This window comes from Astatotilapia calliptera, chromosome 23 (assembly GCF_964374335.1).
Source record: "Astatotilapia calliptera chromosome 23, fAstCal68.1, whole genome shotgun sequence".
Lineage (NCBI taxonomy): Eukaryota > Metazoa > Chordata > Actinopteri > Cichliformes > Cichlidae > Astatotilapia > Astatotilapia calliptera.
Genome location: NC_137443.1, coordinates 10,452,801 through 10,473,963, shown reverse-complemented (window position 1 = coordinate 10,473,963; position 21,163 = coordinate 10,452,801). Strand labels below are relative to the sequence as shown.

At 48.3% G+C, this 21,163-nt stretch overlaps 1 protein-coding gene across 1 annotated transcript; it reads right to left on the bottom strand.

Annotated features, from left to right (window-relative positions):
• Window positions 1-677: 677 nt before the first annotated feature.
• On the bottom strand, window positions 678-20,616 carry nwd1 (NACHT and WD repeat domain containing 1). Its single transcript, XM_026160223.2, has 19 exons — window positions 17,155-20,616; window positions 15,340-15,425; window positions 13,819-13,935; window positions 13,200-13,554; window positions 11,806-13,105; window positions 11,392-11,595; window positions 11,115-11,268; window positions 10,652-10,769; window positions 10,303-10,467; window positions 10,032-10,229; window positions 9,821-9,943; window positions 3,708-3,907; window positions 3,359-3,625; window positions 2,853-2,943; window positions 2,633-2,781; window positions 2,212-2,485; window positions 1,550-2,106; window positions 1,340-1,445; window positions 678-1,108 (listed from the first exon to the last, which is right to left on the bottom strand). Exons 1-19 carry the CDS (start codon window positions 17,285-17,287, stop codon window positions 798-800), a joined length of 4,908 nt encoding a protein of 1,635 aa, XP_026016008.2. The 5' UTR covers window positions 17,288-20,616; the 3' UTR covers window positions 678-797.
• Between the last annotated feature and the right edge of the window lie 547 nt (window positions 20,617-21,163).

Below are 21,163 nucleotides of genomic sequence, written 5' to 3'. Positions count from 1 at the left end.
GTTCATGAAGCAAAAATCACCTTGAGAAACTTCAAACTGCTCTAAATATTCATTGTTTTACAGTCACATAACCTGCTGCTGACTGAGCAGTCAAAGTACAAACAGCACACCAGTCAAGGCCCCTCGGCAGGCTTCCAAAAGTTAACCAATCGGTAGAAAGTGGACTTCTAGAAAGGAGGACCCTAAAGTGATGGGAGCGGCCTGTATCAGATAAACAAAGATTATTTTGAATTGTGACTCATGCACAGCTGCTCTACTGTGGAATAAAAATAAAGAGCAGTAAAGATATTTTCTCTGTATGCATTAGTTTACAGCTTTGTGTACCAAGATAATAATGATGACAGTGGTTGTGTCTGATTTGGATTCTTTAGAAAGAAGCAGGAAGTTTCTGGTCTCTTACGAGGAAACTGTACAAGCAGTTAAACCAGTGAAAGCACAAAAAGAACCAAACTGAATTATCAAATAATCAATATTTGCACATTTTAAATGAAAATCCTTCAGAAAAGTTGAATTTTTATATGAAACTGTCAGTCCTGCTGCAGACGGCTCAGCATCACAAAAACATGAAGCTTTTAAATCTTCAATGTGTAAAGAAAGGATTCACTCACTGTGTTTTCAACACTATAATCAGCTTCAGAGAAACTGAATGTTTGCAGTAATTCACAGGAGAACAAGCGTGTGCTGTACTGATTACATGTTTATTAAATATAATGATCAAATATTGGTAAATAACATTTTTTTTCCCCTCCTTGAACGGCCAGTGAAGGTCCGGGAGCCGTGACTTGGGCCCTGCTGTCCTACAGCATCACACATGCAGAGGAGGGTTTGGCTTTGAACATGCCCACGAGGTTCAGGTTTAACTGGGTGGGGTTAAAGTCCTGCGGGTTGGATACGGAGGTCTGCGGTCCTTCCCGGTCCTTCTCCCTAGAGGTGACCCGGTACTGGGCCCTGAAACTCCTCACAGGGTTGTAGTCGGGCCCGATGTGGTCTGGACACCGAAACAGTTCTCTGATGATGGCGCCCTGCCGGGTTATGGCCACAAAGCCGTCCCTGAAGGTCACCATTCGGACAACGGGGGAGTAGACGTACTGAACGAAGAGCAGGTTTCCTGACGGGAGAAATGAATAAAGCTCAGTGGCTGGAATGATAGAACTGTTTATAAAATCCCAAAGGCCAAACTGTTGGAGAATCTTTTGTTTGCAGCTGACTGAACTCTAGAGAGTTGCAACCAGGACGGCTCAGACCTGGGAGTGGTCCAGGTGCAAAACTGCTGTATCCCAGATTTTTGCCTTTTTTAGCCCTAAAATCTAACTCTGCAGCCGAACACAAACATGCATACCTGATGCAACGTCCCAGACTTTGATGGTTCGGTCCTGAGACCCGGTGAAGATGAAGCGGTCGGTTTCAGAGAACGCAGCAGAGAGGACGCCCTCAAAGAGAAAGCCCTAAAAATGAGATGACAGAAGAAGAGACGGACCAAAGGCCCGACAGTGACATCGGCACAAGTCATCCATGCTCATACTCGCAGAGCGTTCCTTTGACCTCTCACCTTGTACTCCATGGTGTGGTCCAGGGCCAGCGGGTTCAGGGCCCACAGCCTCTGCACAGTGTCCTCGGAGCCCACCAGAGCATGAGCCCCCCGGTTACTGACCGTCACACAGGTCACTCCGCTGCGGTGAGGCTCCAAGTCGGAGACGTCGCCACCCCTGCCAAAGTCCCACAGCGTCACCTCCCCACAGCTCGTGCCGTACAGCAGCCTGCGGTCGGGAAGCAGGGCCATGGCGGACAGCGGGGCGTGGAGAAGGGGCAGTGCAAACTTCTTCAGAGGCCCCTCCACCGTGGGAAAGTTGTCCCTGGAAGTGATCTCGAACAGGCACACCGAGTCCTCGTAGGCCACCGCCAGGTGCTTCTCCTTGGTGCCGGCGGTGAGGCAGAGGACCCTGCAGAGGCTCTCCGGGGGGGGGATGCAAAGCGTCTCCTGAGGCAGGGCTAATGGGTAGATGAGGACGGTGCCACTCGTCAGGCCGCAGAGGAGGAGACGTTTGTTCTGAGCCAACTCCAGACAGGACACCTCGGAGGAGACGGGCAAACGCTCGCACACAGAACCTGCAGGGGGAACCAGCATAGACCTCAGGGGGCGTGACATCATTCTAATGTTTATTCTAATGTTTTCTAATGTTCTGTAAGTAGCCGCCACCTTTCACCTCTGACCTGTGTGGCTGTTCCAGCTCATGACCTCGGTATGGCTCTGCTGGTGGACATAGAAAACCTGATTGCCGTCTTTGGTGAGGGCAATGTGGGCGGAGTCTGCAGGAATGCGGATGGTAGGTTTGGTGCTGGCGTCGTACTTCAGGTTCCACAGCAGGATGGAAGAGGTGGCCGTCGAGGCCGAAACCACAAAGTCATTAAAGAGAAGCACACAGGTGACAGGGGCGTCCGCCCCACACAGAGAGTCCAACAGCGCCCCCGTGGTCACCGACCACACCTGTGAGAGAATAACAGTCTTTTCAGAATAAAATGAGCTGTAATTACAGAGAGACACTCTGTGGCTTCAGTCATCTTTATAAAATGCCCAATGTCTTCAGTGTTTTGAACTGAGTGAATCGGATCGTGCTTCCTGCTGGTTTCTTACTCGTACAAGTTGGTCTGCAGCTCCAGACACGAGCCGCCTGCCGTCTGAGGAGACACAGGCGGATAAAATGTCATCGTCGTGCTGGAGGTCAAGGAATCGGTCCAGAGAGTCGCCGAGGATGCTGAAGAGGCTCAGAGTGCACTCGCTGGCTGCGGACGACACAAAGAATCAGGATGCTTCTGTGCAGGTCCGAAGCACAGCGCTCAGTGCTCAGGCCTACCTGCTAACAGGGTTTTTTCATCTTCAGTGACTGAGAAGAAGGAAGGAAGCAGAGGAAACTCGCCAACAGTCTGTTTGCCTGTCCTGGAAATCTGCACGATAAAACGGCATCATCGTCGTCATTGTGGAAAGTAAAAGGAAAAAAAAGCTTTTAGGAGTGAATTCAGCTGCAGACCTGAGAGCGCCACTCAAAATATTTTAAATTCTTACACCACATTTACCTAACCTGTACAAACACAACCTTTTTAATTGTGATATATTAAATTTACTTTTCCTTTTTATATTATGTATTTTATTGGATAACTATAATTATTGTGGCTTGTTTAATTGCATTTTCAGAAATGTATTAATATAGTCACATATTTATAGGCGTACATTTTTAAACCTTTAAAAACCTTAAAATCGTATAATTTTTGATCATTAATCTTGATTTTTAATGTTTTAATTTCATACTATTATAATTATTTCAGGTGTGTGTGTGTGTGAGAGAGAGAGAGAGAGACACACCTGGTGGAGGAATCCTCCTTTATACACAACAAACACTTTCTCACGTTTGGGGAGCATCAACGTGGTTACGACAGTCCGGTGCCTCACTGAGTTTTCCTGCGGAGTTTTCACCGTTAACTGAGTCCCGTAAACTGGGTGCGAGATCCTGACCCGACCGGAGTTGGACAGATAGACCACCGATTCTCCAAGAACCCCGAGAACCAACCAGACCTCATCGTCGCTGCTGTTCAGGTGAAGCTCCGCCCCATCCAGCTGCCACACCTTCACCTGAAGCAAGAGCAGAAACAGGATCAGATATGACGAGAGACATTCGGCAGTGCGTGAACGAAGCTAGGCGCGGAGGCGGTACCTGTGTCCTGGTGTAAACGAAGAGCAGCTGCTCAGATAGGTGGAGGTGCACCGATGAAGGGATGGAGTCTATAGGCACTGCCTCCTCGATGCAGAAGAGCTGCTGGCCATTCATCAGGCTCCACCTCCTCAGTGAACCGTCAGCAGCCAATGAGAGGCAGTGGGCGGGGCTGCCGATCACCTTGACAGCCAAGATTGAAGCTATAAAACATACAGAAGGCATAATTATCACCTGTGTTCATCGCCTGGGCAAAGCTAAATGAAGACCCTGCAGCCCTTTTCTGGTTTCTACATGCTCAGTGTTTGCGAACCAATTCATCCCTGGAAATGGTTTTCTACAGAGGTTTGCTTGGCACGACTGTCACTACAGGGAGTGCAGAATTATTAGGCAAATTGTATTTTTGAGGAATAATTTTGTTATTGAACAACAACCATGTTCTCAATGAACCCAAAAAACTCATTAATATCAAAGCTGAATGTTTTTGGAAGTAGTTTTTAGTTTGTTTTTAGCTTTAGCTATTTTAGGGGGATATCTGTGTGTGCAGGTGACTATTACTGTGCATAATTATTAGGCAACTTAACAAAAAATAAATATATACCCATTTCAATTATTTATTTTTACCAGTGACACCAATATAACATCTCCACATTCACAAATATACATTTCTGACATTCCAAAACAAAACAAAAACAAATCAGCGACCAATATAGCCACCTTTCTTTGCAAGGACACTCAAAAGCCTGCCATCCATGGATTCTGTCAGTGTTTTGATCTGTTCACCATCAACATTGCGTGCAGCAGTAACCACAGCCTCCCAGACACTGTTCAGAGAAGTGTACTGTTTTCCCTCCTTGTAAATCTCACATTTGATGATGGACCACAGGTTCTCAATGGGGTTCAGATCAGGTGAACAAGGAGGCCATGTCATTAGTTTTTCTTCTTTTATACCCTTTCTTGCCAGCCACGCTGTGGAGTACTTGGACGCGTGTGATGGAGCATTGTCCTGCATGAAAATCATGTTTTTCTTGAAGGATGCAGACTTCTTCCTGTACCACTGCTTGAAGAAGGTGTCTTCCAGAAACTGGCAGTAGGACTGGGAGTTGAGCTTGACTCCATCCTCAACCTGAAAAGGCCCCACAAGCTCATCTTTGATGATACCAGCCCAAACCAGTACTCCACCTCCACCTTGCTGGCGTCTGAGTCGGACTGGAGCTCTCTGCCCTTTACCAATCCAGCCACGGGCCCATCCACCTGGCCCATCAAGACTCACTCTCATTTCATCAGTCCATAAAACCTTAGAAAAATCAGTCTTGAGATATTTCTTGGCCCAGTCTTGACGTTTCAGCTTGTGTGTCTTGTTCAGCGGTGGTCGTCTTTCAGCCTTTCTTACCTTGGCCATGTCTCTGAGTATTGCACACCTTGTGCTTTTGGGCACTCCAGTGATGTTGCAGCTCTGAAATATGGCCAAACTGGTGGCAAGTGGCATCTTGGCAGCTGCACGCTTGACTTTTCTCAGTTCATGGGAAGTTATTTGGCACCTTGGTTTTTCCACACGCTTCTTGCGACCCTGTTGACTATTTTGAATGAAACGCTTGATTGTTCGATGATCACGCTTCAGAAGCTTTGCAATTTTGAGACTGCTGCATCCCTCTGCAAGATATCTCACTATTTTTGACTTTTCTGTGCCTGTCAAGTCCTTCTTTTGACCCATTTTGCCAAAGGAAAGGAAGTTGCCTAATAATTATGCACACCTGATATAGGGTGTTGATGTCATTAGACCACACCCCTTCTCATTACAGAGATTCACATCACCTCCATTCATCCATCCATCCTCATCCGCTTTGTCCAGGGCCGGGTCGCGGGGGCAGCAGCCTAAGCAAAGAGGCCCAGACCTCCCTCTCCCCAGCCACCTCCTCCAGCTTATCCGGGGGAATACCAAGGCGTTCCCAGGCCAGCCGAGAGATATAATCTCTCCAGCGTGTCCTGGGTCTGCCCTGGGGCCTCCTCCCGGTGGGACATGCCTGGAACACCTCACCCAGGAGGCGCCCAGGGGGCATCCTTGTCAGATGCCCGAACCACCTCAGCTGGCTCCTTTCGATGTGGAGCAGCAGCTGCTCTACTCTGAGCCCCTCCCGGATGGCCGAACTTCTCACCCTATCTCTAAGGGAGAGGCCAGCCACCCTTCGGAGGAAGCTCATTTCTGCCGCTTGTATCCGCGATCTCGTTCTTTCGGTCACTACCCACAGCTCGTGGCCATAGGTGAGGGTAGGGACGTAGATCGACCGGTAAATTGAGAGCTTCGCTTTTACACTCAGCTCCCTCTTCACCACGACGGACCGGTGCAGCGTCCGCATTACTGCAGCTGCAGCCCCAATCCGTCTGTCGATCTCTGGCTCCCTTCTCCCATCACTCGCGAACAAGACCCCGAGATACTTGAACTCCTCCACTTGGGGCAGGAACTCATCCCCGACCCGGAGTGGGCACTACACCCTTTTCCGGCTGAGAACCATGGCCTCAGATTTGGAGGTGCTGATCCTCATTCCCGCTGCTTCACACTCGGCTGCGAACCGTTCCAGTGCGAGCTGGAGGCCCTCACCCGATGAAGCCAACAGAACCACATCATCTGCAAAAATCAGAGATGAGATTCTGAGGCCACCAAAGCGAAAGCCCTCCGCCACTTGGCTGCGCCTAGAAATCCTGTCCATAAAAATTATGAACAGAACTGGAGACAAAGGGCAGCCCTGGCGGAGCCCATCACCCACCGGGAACGAGTCCGACTTATTGCCGGCAATGCAAACCAAGCTCTTGCAACGGTTGTATAGGGATCGAATGGCCCGTAGCAATGGGCCAGACACCCCATATTCCCGCAACACCTCCCACAGGACACCCCGAGGGACACGGTCGAATGCCTTCTCCAAGTCCACAAAACACATGTAGACTGGTTGGGCAAACTCCCATGCACCCTCAAGTATCCTGGAGAGGATAAAGAGCTGGTTCAGTGTACCGCGACCAGGACGAAAACCGCATTGTTCCTCCTGTATCCGAGGTTCGACTAACGGACGAACTCTCCTTTCCAGCACCCTGGCATAGACTTTCCCAGGGAGGCTGAGGAGTGTGATCCCCCTGTAGTTGGAACACACCCTCCGGTCCCCTTTCTTAAAGATGGGGACCACCACCCCGGTCTGCCAGTCCACAGGTACTGCCCCTGATCTCCACGCAACATTGCAGAGGCGTGTCAACCAGGACAGCCCTACAACGTCCAGAGCCTTCAGGAACTCGGGGCGGACCTCATCAACACCAGGGGCTCTGCCACCAAGGAGTTGTTTAACTGCCTCAGTGACCTTGCCCCCGGAAATTGGCGGGTCATTCCCCTCATCCCCAGACTCTGCTTCCTCCTCGGAAGACGTGTCAGTGGGATTAAGGAGGTCCTCGAAGTATTCCTTCCACCGCCTGACAATTTTCTCAGTCGACGTCAGCAGCGCTCCGCCAGCACTATACACAGTGCAGGTAGAGCACCGCTTTCCCCTCCTGAGACGTCTGACGGTTTGCCAGAATCTCTTCGAGGCAGTCCGAAAGTCTTTTTCCATGGCCTCTCCGAACTCCTCCCACACCCGAGTTTTTGCTTCAGCCACTGCCCGAGCCGCATTCCGCTTGGCCTGTCGATACCTGTCGGCTGCCTCCGGAGTCCCACAGGCTAACCAAGCCCGATAGGACTCCTTCTTCAGCCTAGTGGCTCCCTTCACCTCTGGTGTCCACCATTTGGTTCGGGGATTACCACCATGGCAGGCACCAACCACCTTGCGGCCGCAGCTCAATGCAGCAGCTTCGGCAATGGAGACGCTGAACATGGTCCATTCGGACTCAATGTCCCCAGTCTCCCTCGGAATGCTGTTGAAGCTCTGCCGGAGGTGTGCGTTGAAGATCTCGCGGACTGGGGCCTCTGCTAGACGTTCCCAGCACACCCTCACTACGCGTTTAGGTGCACCAGGTCTGTCCAGCATCTTCCCCCGCCACCTGATCCAACTCACCACCAGGTGGTGATCAGTTGACAGCTCAGCCCCTCTCTTTACCCGAGTGTCCAGAACATATGGTCGCAGGTCTGCTGATACGATTACAAAATCGATCATCGACCTACGGCCTAGAGCGTCCTGGTGCCACGTGCACTTATGGACACTCTTATGTTCGAACAGGGTGTTCGTTATGGCCAAACTGTGATTAGCACAGAAGTCCAATAACAGAGCACCGCTCGGGTTCAGATCAGGGAGGCCGTTCCTCCCAATCACGCCCCTCCAGGTCTCGCTGTCGTTACCCACGTGAGCATTGAAGTCTCCCAGCAGGACAACAGAGTCTCCAGGTGGAGCACCCTCCAGCACCCCCCCCCCAGGGACTCTAAGAAGGCTGGGTACTCTGAACTGCCACTCGGCGCATAAGCGCAGATGACAGTCAGGACCCGTTCCACGACCCTAAGGCGCAGGGAACAAACCCTCTCGTCCACCGGGAAAAACCCCAACGTACCGGCAGCAAGCCGAGGGGATATTAGGATATCCACCCCAGCCCGCCGCCTCTCACCAAGGGCAACTCCAGACTGAGACAGAGTCCAGCCCCTCTCCAGGAGACTGGTTCCAGAGCCCAAGCCATGTGTAGAGGTGAGCCCGACTATATCTAGCCGGTACCTCTCAACCTCACGCACTAACTCAGGCTCCTTCCCCACCAGAGAGGTGACATTCCATGTCCCTATTGCCAGTCTTGGCAGCCGGGGGTCAGTCCGCCAGGGCCTCCGCTCCTGGCCGCCACCCGGCACACAATGCACCCGACCCCTATGGCGCCTCCTGCGGGTGGTGGGCCTGCGGGAGGATGGGCCCATGTCTCCTCTTCGGGCTGTGCCCGGCCGGGCCCCATGGACTAAGGCCCGGCCACCAGACGCTCGCCCTCGGGCACCCTCCCCGGGCCTGGCTCCAGGGCGAGGCCCCGGTAACCCTATCCCGGGCAGGGTAAACTGTTCCCTCGGTGTCCTTTTCATAAGGGTCTTATGAATCGCTCTTTGTCTGGTCCCTCACCCAGGGCCAATTTGCCATGGGAGACCCTACCAGGGACCCTACCCAGACAACATAGCCCCTGGGATCCCTGTGACACACAAACCCCTCCACCACGATAAGGTAGCGATTCATCACCTAATATGCTTAATTGGTAGCAGGCTTTCGAGCCTATACAGATTGGAGTAAGACAACATGCATGAAGAGTAAGACAACATGCATGAAGAGGATGATGTGGACAAAATACTCATTTGCCTAATAATTCTGCACTCCCTGTATTTGCATCACCCATGTGGTTCCTTACTGCAGAGCAAGTCGGACTGTAGACGGATCTAACAGGTGGGGTTTAGAGCTAGATGACGTGGAAGAAAACTGCATAAAACTCACTTATTTTTCGGAGGAAACAAGACAAAAACTGATTGTTAATGCTTTAACACTGACGTTTATCCCTCTGAAATTCAGCGTCAGTTCCTGTTTTTTTGTTTTGTTTATTTGTTGTTGTTTTTTTATTGATCAAATACCCACTCTGGGTTGGAGGAGTTTAAGTATCTGAGGTTCACAGCGAGGGGAGATGGAGCAGGAGATCGACAGGTGGATCAGCAAACCTGTGTGCTCAGAGTCGAGAAGTGCTATATATATATGAACCACTGAAAAAATAAGATCATGGACGCATGTGGTGGATATTAGCTTCCTCTGAAACGGGTCTGAGCTTGTAGTGCCGCTGGTCCCCCACATTGAAAGGAGGCAGGATGAGGTGAGCTGTCTCCTAGGAGACGATGGGGCAGGCCCAGGACACGCCGGAGAGCCTGTGTCTCTGTCGGAGTCACTGCTGCCCTAAGCCTAAAGAGCATAAATCAGATGAAGCCTGGACTTTTATCGGCTGAAGGGGGTTTGGCACAAAAAAATTTGAGTGCTCGTATGGCTCTGCAACAGATCCCATGAGTTACCTGTCTGTGTTTAAGACAGGTAAGTAAACAAGCCTTTAACAGTTACCTTCATCCTGCTGTACAAACGTGGAGCGGGAGGAAGACACCCTGTGTTCTATCGTTCAGTCAGCTGTGTGTTCTGGGCCAGACTCACCTGTGTGTCCCAGCAAGGTGTGGACAAGCTGCTTGTCAAGCATGCTCCAAACCTCCACCACGCCGTCATCTGACCCCGCAACTAGGAGCCTCAACACCACGCTGATGTCCATGCAGACAACACCTGCAAAAATGTCACAGAGTCAGGCTGCTGAATGAGTCAAAGCAAAAACCGAATTAAACCAAATTAAACCAAAAACGCATCATCTGACCTCCCCGCAGCACACTTAGCGTGTGCTGCAGCGCCCCCCCTGGCTGCTGCAGGAAGCTGCTCCTTGGGATGAGAATCGGATCCGGATACTTCAGTAACCACTCCTCGCACTGGCTACACAGCCGCCCAATCACAGTGGGGAAGGCGGAGTTGAGCGAGGACAGTCGGGCCAACAGCTCGGAGTAAAACAAAGACACTTCTGCGGCAAGAGAGAAGACTGTAAAACTTTAACATGACATGTGACTGTGAGCCAGTGAACACATCTAACTGACCCATGTGTCCCTCCAGGAAGCATAAGCTGGGTTTCATCAGGACCAGAGCATCTCGTATCAGTCCAGTCTCTGTGCAGTCCATGTACTTGGAGCACTGGTCCAGGTCATGGATCACAGATGAGACACCACACAGCCGGCTCTTAATGAACAGCCACTCAGCACAGCCTGCAAACACACAGAGGTAAATTGGGAGCAGTGGAGACACACAGAGGTGAACAGAGAACAGTGGAGATACACAGAGGTAAACCAGGTGTAGTTGAAACACTGACACACTTTAGTTTGGTCTCAGCTGAGAATAGTGGGAGTGAGCGGGACCCACATGCCCCTTTCCCCCTGTGTTGTGTCTTACTAATAACTTCCTGTCGAAGCTCCTCCCACAGACCACTGTGCAGCAGGTGGTAGGGCAGCTCCTGCAGCTTCCTGATGTTAGCCAATCCTGGAGCAAACCACAGCGGCTGGGGTGGGACCTGTGACAGCATAGGATCAATCAAAATGCACCATGGATGCAAAAAACTATTTCCACAGATTGTTTAGGCTTGGTCAGATCACACATTTATATTTTTATCAAACTTACCAACGACTCATAAATCATGGATCATGAACCTGATCTGATATGGCAGCTTTCACAAACTGCAAGCTCGCTCCTATGTGTTTTTGCATTCTCATAAACTCATTAATTAAGAGTTTATGAGAATGCATCAGTTTGGAGGAAGATGTAATGACACACTAATTTCCTTATATTCATGAGTACACTATCCTTTTTTTAAATTAAATAACCTCACAAAACAACTAACTGACCCCTGATTTTGTACCTTTCTGTCAGACAGCAGCAGTGAGAGACCCGGCAGAGACGCTGGCCTCAGTTTCCCTGACCACCGACCCAGGAAGTACTCTGCCAGGATCCTCAAACTTTGCCCCCGCCGCTCTGACCTCAGATAATGTGCTGAGACCGCCTCGGACAGACGCCTAAACACAAACAGTTTTCATTTCAATTTCAGCTGGTTGCCAGATGTAGATTTAGTTGTTGTTGTTTTTTTTATTTATGATTGATTTGTCTGCTCCGATCAATCATTTCTCAGATTTTCTTACTTGTTGTTGAAGGCGATGGTGGCGACTCCATCAGTCCAGCGCTCCTCCAGGTGGTCCTCAAGGTCCCGCCTTAGCCGCGCCCACAGGAGGGGCGGCAGCCGGATCAGTGAGGGAATCGGAGGAAGGGAGTACCGGTACACCTCACTGATGACATCATCATCCAGGGACATGACATCACGCAACTCAGCCTCCAGCAGACCCTCCCTGTGGAGTCAAGTGATCAGATGATGAGATTTTTGTGTGTTTTGGTTGTTTTCTGGCTTTCTGAGTTCAGACTTTTAGAAACACTGATCACCTTTTTGTGATCAATCAATCATGTTATCAGTATCAATCGATGGATAAATCCAAACTGAAACAGTGGCGATCTTATGTGGTGATCTGACGTTCGTCAGAAAGGTGTGACCATATCCTCACCTTGCTAGAGTGATGTACCCCAAAGCCCCGCCCACCAGCTCCTTCCCGTGTTTTTCCTCCAGCATAAGGAAGAGGTGTGACATCATTTCCTGAGTGCTGGTACCCAGACGCAGCTCTGTCAGTGGCGTGAAGGACGTCCAGCGTTTGGCGACAGACAGGATGAGTTTGAGGTGGAGTGGGCAGCCAGATGACTCAACAGTTTGCAGCACAGCGCTACTCTGCTCGCACGTCAGCGTCCGCTGAGACGCTCGCAGGTCTGACTCTATGATGCGTTCACCTTCCTCGCAAGACAAACGCTCTGCCTCAAAGAAGCTTCCCAGAGACTCCAACTTAAACCGCATGTTAGCAAATGCCTCGCTGTTGGTTTCCATGGAGACAACCACATGGACGTTGGGCGGGAGGTCAACAGGCAACCAGCGGAGCTTGTGAGCGTGATGTTGGTCTGCAAGCTGCTCCACAGAGTCCAGGACGATGACCAGAGCACCGCCCTGCTGGGAAACCTGCTCAAGAACATCCCAGAAGAATCGCAGCAGCTCCAAGTGAGTGGAGACCGTCAGCGGTGAGGGCGGAGCCAGACCAGAAGCCAAGCACACCTGTGTGCAGATGCTGTGGAGAACGTGGTCAATGTCAGGTTTTTGAGGGTGGCAAGCTGCGAGCAGCCTGATCACCACCACTGCCCTGGCCTCCAGTACACCACGCATCTCCTGGGCCAGTTTGCACAGCACCGCCGTCTTCCCCATCCCGGCGCCACCATGAACCACCAGCGGCCTGTGGCGGACATTACTGGACTCCCACATGGCAAGGCACAGCTTCCCCAGCAGCCCCTCCCTGCCATGGAAACCTCTGCAAAGCTCAGCACTGATGGCAATGTGGCGCCTTGCCTCCGTGACCACCAACCCGTCCATCTTCTCCTCTTCCTCGGTGGTTCCCCACATCTTCCTCCGGCCCAGTGAATCCATCGCTGCGCCAATCCGAGCCTTCATCTGTGAGACAAACTGCTCGCAGACGCTGTCCAGGTACTGAGCATGCTCCTTGCACTTCGGATTTATGCTTCCTCTGCTCAGCTCCACAGAGTGCAGGTTGAGGATCTTCTGTGACTTGACGAAGAGCCGTGTCTTCAGCCCGGCGAGGAGTCCCTGAGCTTCGGCATCCAGCAGGCCGTCGCCGGTCACATCCATGAACTTGGCAAAACGTTTGGGCCCCTCCCTGGACTTCTGACGGGGAATCTCACGAACGAAGAGCAGAGCAGATGATTCATAGTCATTCTGCCACAAACCACGCTCAAACTCCCGCTCTGTGACTGTGGGCAAGAAGAACCAGAAAACACTGAGAAAACAGAGACAACAGAGGGCGACCTGAGTGGCGAGCTGGGCATGGTGTCCGCGAGCTTTCACCTGATGTGTAGAACCGTTGTTTCTCCTCGGCTGTGATCTCGCCGGTGTCCTCGGCGTCAGTGGCTGCAGATCGAAGTAGTCGCAGTAGCCGAGTCTCTGCTAGGCGCCATGACAGGACATCTTTGTCGTGCTGCTTCCCGCTCTCAGGCCGAAGGTCAATGTAATGAGGGAAGTGAGCTATGATTGGCTGAAGGACATAGGTGGGTGGGACAGCATTGCTGTCTTTTTTAAACCACTGGTTAAGTGTCTTAATGCCTTCTGGGTTTTTGGAGAGTTTGGACAGAAGAGCGTCAAAGAGTTTCTCTGGAATGAGGCGAGGAAGAGCTCGGTGGCCGTACCGGTTCCCCAGCAGAGCCTTCAGAGCCAAGAAACAGGAAAATAAAGAGAAGAAGAATGAGTGCACAATTCAGATCCAAAAGAACTGTGGCCTCAGCTTCAGCTCTATGTGTACTTATAATCCACACGTAAACTAAAAAAAATTAAAGTCAAGAAAGAAATAGAGACATTTCAATTCCACTAAACACACATAAAATGTTAATAAAAATAAACATAGTGCTCATTTGTGGCTGAAGTCCAACCTTAACCTTTGACCCGGTGACGAAGAGGACAAAGCACTCACAACGAACGTTGGACCAGCTGACATCTGCTCGCAGCGCTGGATCTCCTCCAGGAAGACCTCACAGGCCTCGTGGTCTCCTGACGGGACGTTTCGGATCCCCCAGCGTAGATCCACAACCTGAAGAGGAAGTGACCTCATTCAACTTTAAGCAGGTATAAACCTCCACTCAGGCAGCTCACAGCAGTTCAGGAGGGAGATGCGTGGTCAGTGGGTTAAATGTGGAGTCCTGAAGCCCCGCACCTGCTCATGGGTCATTTGTTATTCATGGGGTGTGTTTTGGTTGTTTTGGTATTGTGACGCACCAACCAGGAAGTGAACTGTCCCAGTTTAGAGCTCACAGCCAGGATTTTATGCTTCACCGTGTTTAGGCAGTAAAAACTTTTCAGCTGGGTTCAGGAAAGGATCGTGCTTTGGGTTAAAATAGTGTGATAGGAGGCGAGGGTCCACTTTGGACTGAGGTATTTGTTTCACCTCGTCAGGTTTGATGGGACGGTTGCCACATGCAGCAAGGAGGGTTCCTACCAACAGACCGGGCCAGTTAAGCTATTATTTTTAATCTGTTTGAATAAGTCTTCATGTATAGATGATCCTTTCCTGCCTAATTTCAGGCTAGAAATCCTGATAAACAGTGTTGGTGGTTAACTTGGAGTGGTCCTTGTTTGCTGCCGCGTCCACGGTGGAGCCTTTGTGACTGTCGAGTAGGGTTTGTAATAATTTAAGTAAAGGAGCTGCAAATTTCTGATTTCATACTAAAGACTAGGTTGGACGTTTTATGATAACGTTTATTGAACTCTATTTCAAATAAAGATTTTGTTTTGAAGTTTTTGGTTGTTTGGTAATTTTTGACCTCTGAACACTGGACTAGACTGGTTTAACAAAGGTAGTGACAGTGTTAGCTGTTTAAGTTTTATTATGCTCCTTCATAGCAGGAACCCTCACGGCCTCTACTCGCTCATATTACCTGGTGCTTCATGTCAGCCCACCAAAGGGCACCTTATGTGTAACTAACACCTCAGCAGCTTTCACATAACTGACCCTGAGACACATTAACTGTCCCAGTTTGGTAACACCGGCAGAAAAGCTGGCATTTCCTGTGTGAGGAAAATCTGCTCCTGCCAATCACTGAGACTTTGTTGCCATAGCTACTAAAATACCGCTGATGTCAGCAGTTTTTTGGCACCAGTCTATTTCACATGGATACAGGTCATTTATGTTGATCATTTCTGCCTTGGTCAGTGGAAAAGACCATGGAGAAAACATGCCACATAGGCAGAAACTGAAAAAAGAGACGTGAACACAAAGATGATCAAATCTAAGTGAAAAAGGAAAGAAAACATGAAGGTAACAAACCGGTCCAGCAGGTGAAAGAGGAGGAACAAAGTGGGCAGAAAACTGGGGGAAAACGCACGCATGTTAGGAGACTTGATTTCAAAATAAAACAGGAAAGGAGTAGAAATGGTCAAACCCTCATGAATGACAGTTACACATGAGGTTTAATGAGCACAACACGTGTGAACTGACCTCGAACACCAAGCCAAGCCCGCAGCAGAAGGACCGGACTTCTGGGTAAGCTTTCTCCAGCAGAGCCTTCCTCTCGCTGCTCATATCTGACCACAGATCAGAGAAACTGTCAATCACACGTGGCGCTCAGAGCACAACCAATCAGAGCGTCTGAGCTGGCTTCACATCAAGTTAAGACTGAACAGAAGAGCAAAGAAAGTCTCAGTTGAGAGTTTCAGTGAATGAACCTGGAGCAGAGACGAACCTTCACTCTGAGATCTGATCTGGACAAGTGTACAGGAAGTCGAGCTCAGAACTAAGAATGACACTTTGATCCACATCTGGACTCTTTATCATCATGAGCGTAGACAACACATCTGACATTAAAACATCACAACAGATCAAACTGCAGAATAAAAGTGGAAGACATCGTCCCGATGTTCTGACCCGGATCCAGAGGAGCAGAGCGAGATACAAAGTTTCAACCTGCTCCACTTTCACTGTGTTTGACATTTAGCTGATTTTGTGAGATATCTGAAAATATAAGCCTGCATGGTTTGAGCGCTCTCTGGCTGAAACCATGCAGTTTGAGCCGGAAGAAACTGCTCCCTGACCAAAAATAAAGTCTGTATCACACCAACTCTCAGCAGTCTTTACACAACAAGGTCAAACGCAATCTAACGACTTCCCATCTACAGTGGGTACGGAAAGTATTCAGACCCCCTGGTATTTAGGCCCTGTCACAACCCTAATCCGGTTGTGAGGGGGTATACGTTAGTCGTCGATGCTGCTAGAACTTTGGCTAATGCATCACCCAGCTTGCGACAAACCACTCACGGAGCATCAGGGGCTCAATAAGTCTACCTTGAAAATTTTGACTGACACAATTGCCAAGTGGATTAGTTTAGAACACGTGCTTTACATAGCTTTGGTTCCTCGTTTCAAGGACTTGAAGTGCCTCCTCAAGAGTGACAGAGAGAGAGAGTGGATAAATGTTTACAAGTTTTGTTAACATGAATGTGCAATGTGATATTTCAGTTTTTCTTTTTTAATAAATCTGCAAAAATGTCAGAAAAACTGTATTTCTGTCAATATCAGGTGCAGTGTGCACGTTAATGAGAAAAAATGAGCTTAAATGATTTTTAGCACATGGCTGCATTATAACGAAGAGTGGAAAATTTAAGGGTGTCTGAATACTTTCCGTACCCACTGTATATTTGTTCAAACTGTGTGCATTACATGGACATGACACTTCATTACGTGGACACTTCAAAGGCATTTCAGCCTTTTTACTACCAAAAAACAAGCACAGGAAATGCTCCATCGCCAGTGTATGAAATGGTTAAAGCACCTTTCTGCTCAGCTCCATGCTTCTTTTTTTCCCCACTTGATTAGATTAACTCTGCATGATCAGAATAATCGTATTCATCCTATAAAGACGTGATTTGATGACATCAGCTCATTACAGAAGCAGAAAAGCAGTTTTCAGGTCAGTCTGAGGCTCCTCAGTTTGTCTCATTATTTCAGCTTCAGCAGCATCTGACCCAGCAGAATAACTCTGTAGCCTTTGACCTGTATTTCTGGAGAACAGTTATCAGTTATAGTCAGTTATGTTTGAAAGTGCTGCAGAATCAGATCCAGACTTATGGAGCTGGAGAAAAATAGATCTGTGAAAGTTCTGCAGCTGTTCATCATTCTGGTTTAACGATGAAGAGCAGCTGCAGAGCTCTTCATCATTAAACCAGTTCCAGCTTTGATGGGATTTCATGTTTGAGCTTCAAACTGGTGCTGAGCATCATGCATAGGTTCGCTCTGAGCCCACAGAGGTAATCTGACCTGTGAACGTGGAGCTGATGAACACTCGGATCATGTTGCTCTTCGTCCTCTGAGCGCCGTCTGTGCATCCTCTCAGCACGTCTTGCGAGCCGATCTCTCCTCCTCTTCCTTCTGTCGGACTCTGTGCCATCATCCACAGCCTGGAACTGGTCGTCCTCCTCTCCTTCTCCTGGCGTCTGAGGCTCCTCGGCTGCGCTCCAGCCTGTTTGTTCCCTCAGAGAGCTTCCTCCAGGACAACCATCCTCCCACCTGAGCTGCAGGTGTGCCCACAGAGTGGCGTCAGTGTTGCTGCGCTCATGTTAAACTGGAAGATCTGCCAAACAAAACACCCTTACTGCTCTTCTGCTCTGACTCAGAGTTCATAATGATGTTTACTGCAGATCATTCTAATAAAATCACAGTTGATCTTGCTAACAGGAGCATGCGGCCATTTAACCTCCTGACAAACTCCAACAGGAGGCGTTGGAGAAAGGACGACAAGACGTGCATTTCCCTGGGGTCGCATCGGGAAGGACGTCCAGTGTAAAACTGATCAGATTGAAATGCCCGGGGGGGGCTGACAGTAGCATCAGTGAGGTTATTTTAGTGCCTGATGTTAATTTGCCCTCAAGTGTTTACCCCAAGTGCAAATACCAACATCAAGTAAACAGCATGAAAACCTTACTTTTAGTTACTCACGCCACCTGGATGTTGTCTGATGTTTTTGTAAGTACTCTATAATTCCTGTAATATGAAAGCTCAGCTGGGCAGGGGTTCAGCTTCAGTCGTACAACTCATTTTAACTAGTTTTAAAAAGAAAATATAAAAAGAAAAATAAATAAATATGACCGGTCAAAGTCAAACTGGCTGAAAGGTTTTTTAAACAATGTCTTTTTTATTAAGAGGTTTCCTTTTATACACATAAGCATCAACATATATATTATACATATAAACAGAAAGAAAAGAGAAGGATTACAGATGATCTGTACATTAAGGTTAAGTAGTACATTTAAGCTGTGAAATGAGTTCAGAAATGTATCTTCGGCTGTGAAATAAAAGGAAAGAAGAAAAAGGGAAACAAAGAGAAAAATATAAACAAATGTATAATATATCCCAAAGTAACATAATCCCTGCAAAACAATCCCATTCATTCCCACCCAGGTCACTGCCTGCACTCGCACACTGCATTTCCACACCTGACTTAAGAGAGTTTGCTGAAAAATTCTTATAGATTTTGAAAAGCATCAAGGAAGGGTCCCCACATTTTTTGAAATTTCCCAGCGGAGTTCTGAAGTGAGTGTCTTATCTTGGCTGAAAGGTTTCACAGAAAATAAATATTTGCTTTGGTAGATGGACTCGGCCCTTCATACGACATGCCTCATTCACATGAGTTCATGCAAACACTTTATATCTAACAGTCTGATGAATGCATCGGACAGCTGCTCGGGGTCAGTGTCTTGCTTGTATTTGGCATACAGACTGGGGCACCCAGGGATTGACCCACCAACCTTGTGATTCGCAGACAACCTGCTCTTTGAATCTGTAAGGAAATGTTTATTTGTGGATTGCATGAATTCAGTTTGTCATCAGCTGGATATTAAACTCATTGTTAGTTTCAGGCTGTGTTGACATGGAATCAATGTTTTCATGTAAAAATTAAAGCTATTAAAGAACTGAGAGGATTTTCAAGAATCCCATAATGTTCCTCTCTGTGGGCTCTGCTCCCACAGAGATTGGCTCACCTGCTCAGGCGTTAAAGTGAGCTCACCCGTGTTTACTAAGCCGGGGCGCTCAGGGGCCGCCGCTCACAGCTGCAGCTCACGCTAATTATGTGCCAGAAGAACAATGATAACGAGAAAAACAAAGGTGGGCGGTCGCAGAGCGGCATGAGCCTGAGCCAACTACCTTCAAACCTAAACGTGTGCAAAGTGATGAGTACCTCACGATCAGTCTCTATGGCTTCACTTCCTTCACCTGTTGGCTGTTTAAGTGGTTCTTTGGCACTGCTGCATTAAGCATCAACCAGCCCAGCAGGTCAAAATCTGATTTATATGCACGTTGCTGTAAAAACGATGGAAATCAAGTTTCAGAGCTTTTTCAGTGTTTCATGTAAAACCCAAACATTAAAGTCTTGATGTGAGCAGTCTGGCAGAGTGAGCAGTTCAGAGTGAGAGCAGCTCTGAGAGCATCGTCTGCACTCGGAGGAGTTTCCTGGTCGGATGTAACCTCCTCAGAGAGCTCCGATTGTAAAAAAACAGCCCGAAGGTGAAAATGGAGAACAAACAGTTGATCCAATGTAAACACGAACCTGTCGGGGTTTGGATCCCCTCCTGCAGGCGCTCGAGTTCATAAAGCAGAAAGAAGTAGCAGCTGTTTACTGCTCTGCTGCAGGCTGAAAGTCAGCAGTTTGACTACTTAGAAGAACAACAAGCTTCCAGGAAGATCTATGTTTTATTACTTGCCAGATGAAGCTTTATGAGTGGTGAAGACAAAGAGACGTCACAACTTTAGGTTCTAGAGAGATTTTTAGAGTTTGTTCTTCAGTAAAAGTTAATCAGACACGGTCTCACTGTTTTAGATGCTGAACACACAAAGCTGCAACTCCTCTGCCCTCCAGCAGGTCTCCAGCTGTGGGTCAGTCACCATAGACTCCCATGTTAAAAAGCTAATTTTTTTCCATTAAGACAGTTACAACAGATAATATATACTGTATGTAAGGTTTAAAGGAGAGGTACGGTTGATGAAGAGTATTAAAACTAATTATGTGACCCAATGGCAGAATATACAATGGAAATAAGTAGGGACTTAAACCAGATCCTTGAGGAACACCACACGAGACAGTGAGACTGAAAATGTTTCATCAGCAAGATTGAATCACTCAAACACAAGGCATGGATCCCTACCATGTGGTTTGATTAAGATTAACGATGATAAAAGGTATCAAATGCAGAGCCGGGCACACATTTATCTGCAAAAGGTTGTTTGAAACTTTGAGGAGAGCCTTTTCCGTAACTTCCCACACCACACCACAGCAAGAATATTGTGCTTCTCCAACAACCTTTTTTAACATTTTGACAGTAAAAGGAAGTTGTATGATGCTGGATATCACCTTTACACCACCTTTGTGTCCTTCAATCTTCTCTGAAGAAAAGATGAGAGATGTCTCTGACCCCAGTCCATCTATAGAGACACGTGGACGATTTAGTAGAGTCAGGGATTGTAATATTAAAGAACCCTGCACAGGAATGGCATGGAGACAAAAACAGACACTTTACAGCCAGACTGAAGGATGCCAAGGACAACCTGGTGAAAGATCCTGCAGACTGAACCTTCCTTGGTCAAATGAAATTAAACTGGCGCTCAGTGGACACAGAAACACTGTGAAGCATGGTGATGGCAGCATTATGCTGTGGGAACTGGGAATTTCATCAAACTGGAAGGAATCATGAAGAAAGGAGGAAGGATCCACTGAGAAGCAAAGCTGGGTCTCCCAACCAGAGGTGGGCGTTAGTGTAATATGATTGCTTTTTTCAAGTAATGAGTAAAGTAAGAGATTACTATTGTAAAAGAAGTAATTACATTACTGTTTCTTTCCTGTAAACACACTGCATTACTAAACAGTAATTTTGTTTGTGTCTCATGACAATGATGTACGAGCGTGCAACAGACGTGTGTAGATCAATAATGGATCATATGTAGTGTGGGAGTGAGTACGACCATGCAGCGTTTAAAGCTTGGAAGTACTGACATTACTTTGAGCTGGATTCCGTAAAAAACAAAACATTAGCGTCCGCTTTACACTGCATGGGAAGAAAACTTCTTTTTACAGCATAAAAATAAAACTTTAAATCTGAGCAAGCACCTAGCACGCTGCCACAGGAATGTGAAATTTACAAAGAAACCCCCAGATCCCCCCCCCCCCACGGACATGACCACTGAGACAACGGGCAAACCTCTGACGGCCCCACTCCTGCTAAACAGGTGAAAATAGATTTAAGAGTGATAGGACTTAGTGCTGCTGAATCTTTGA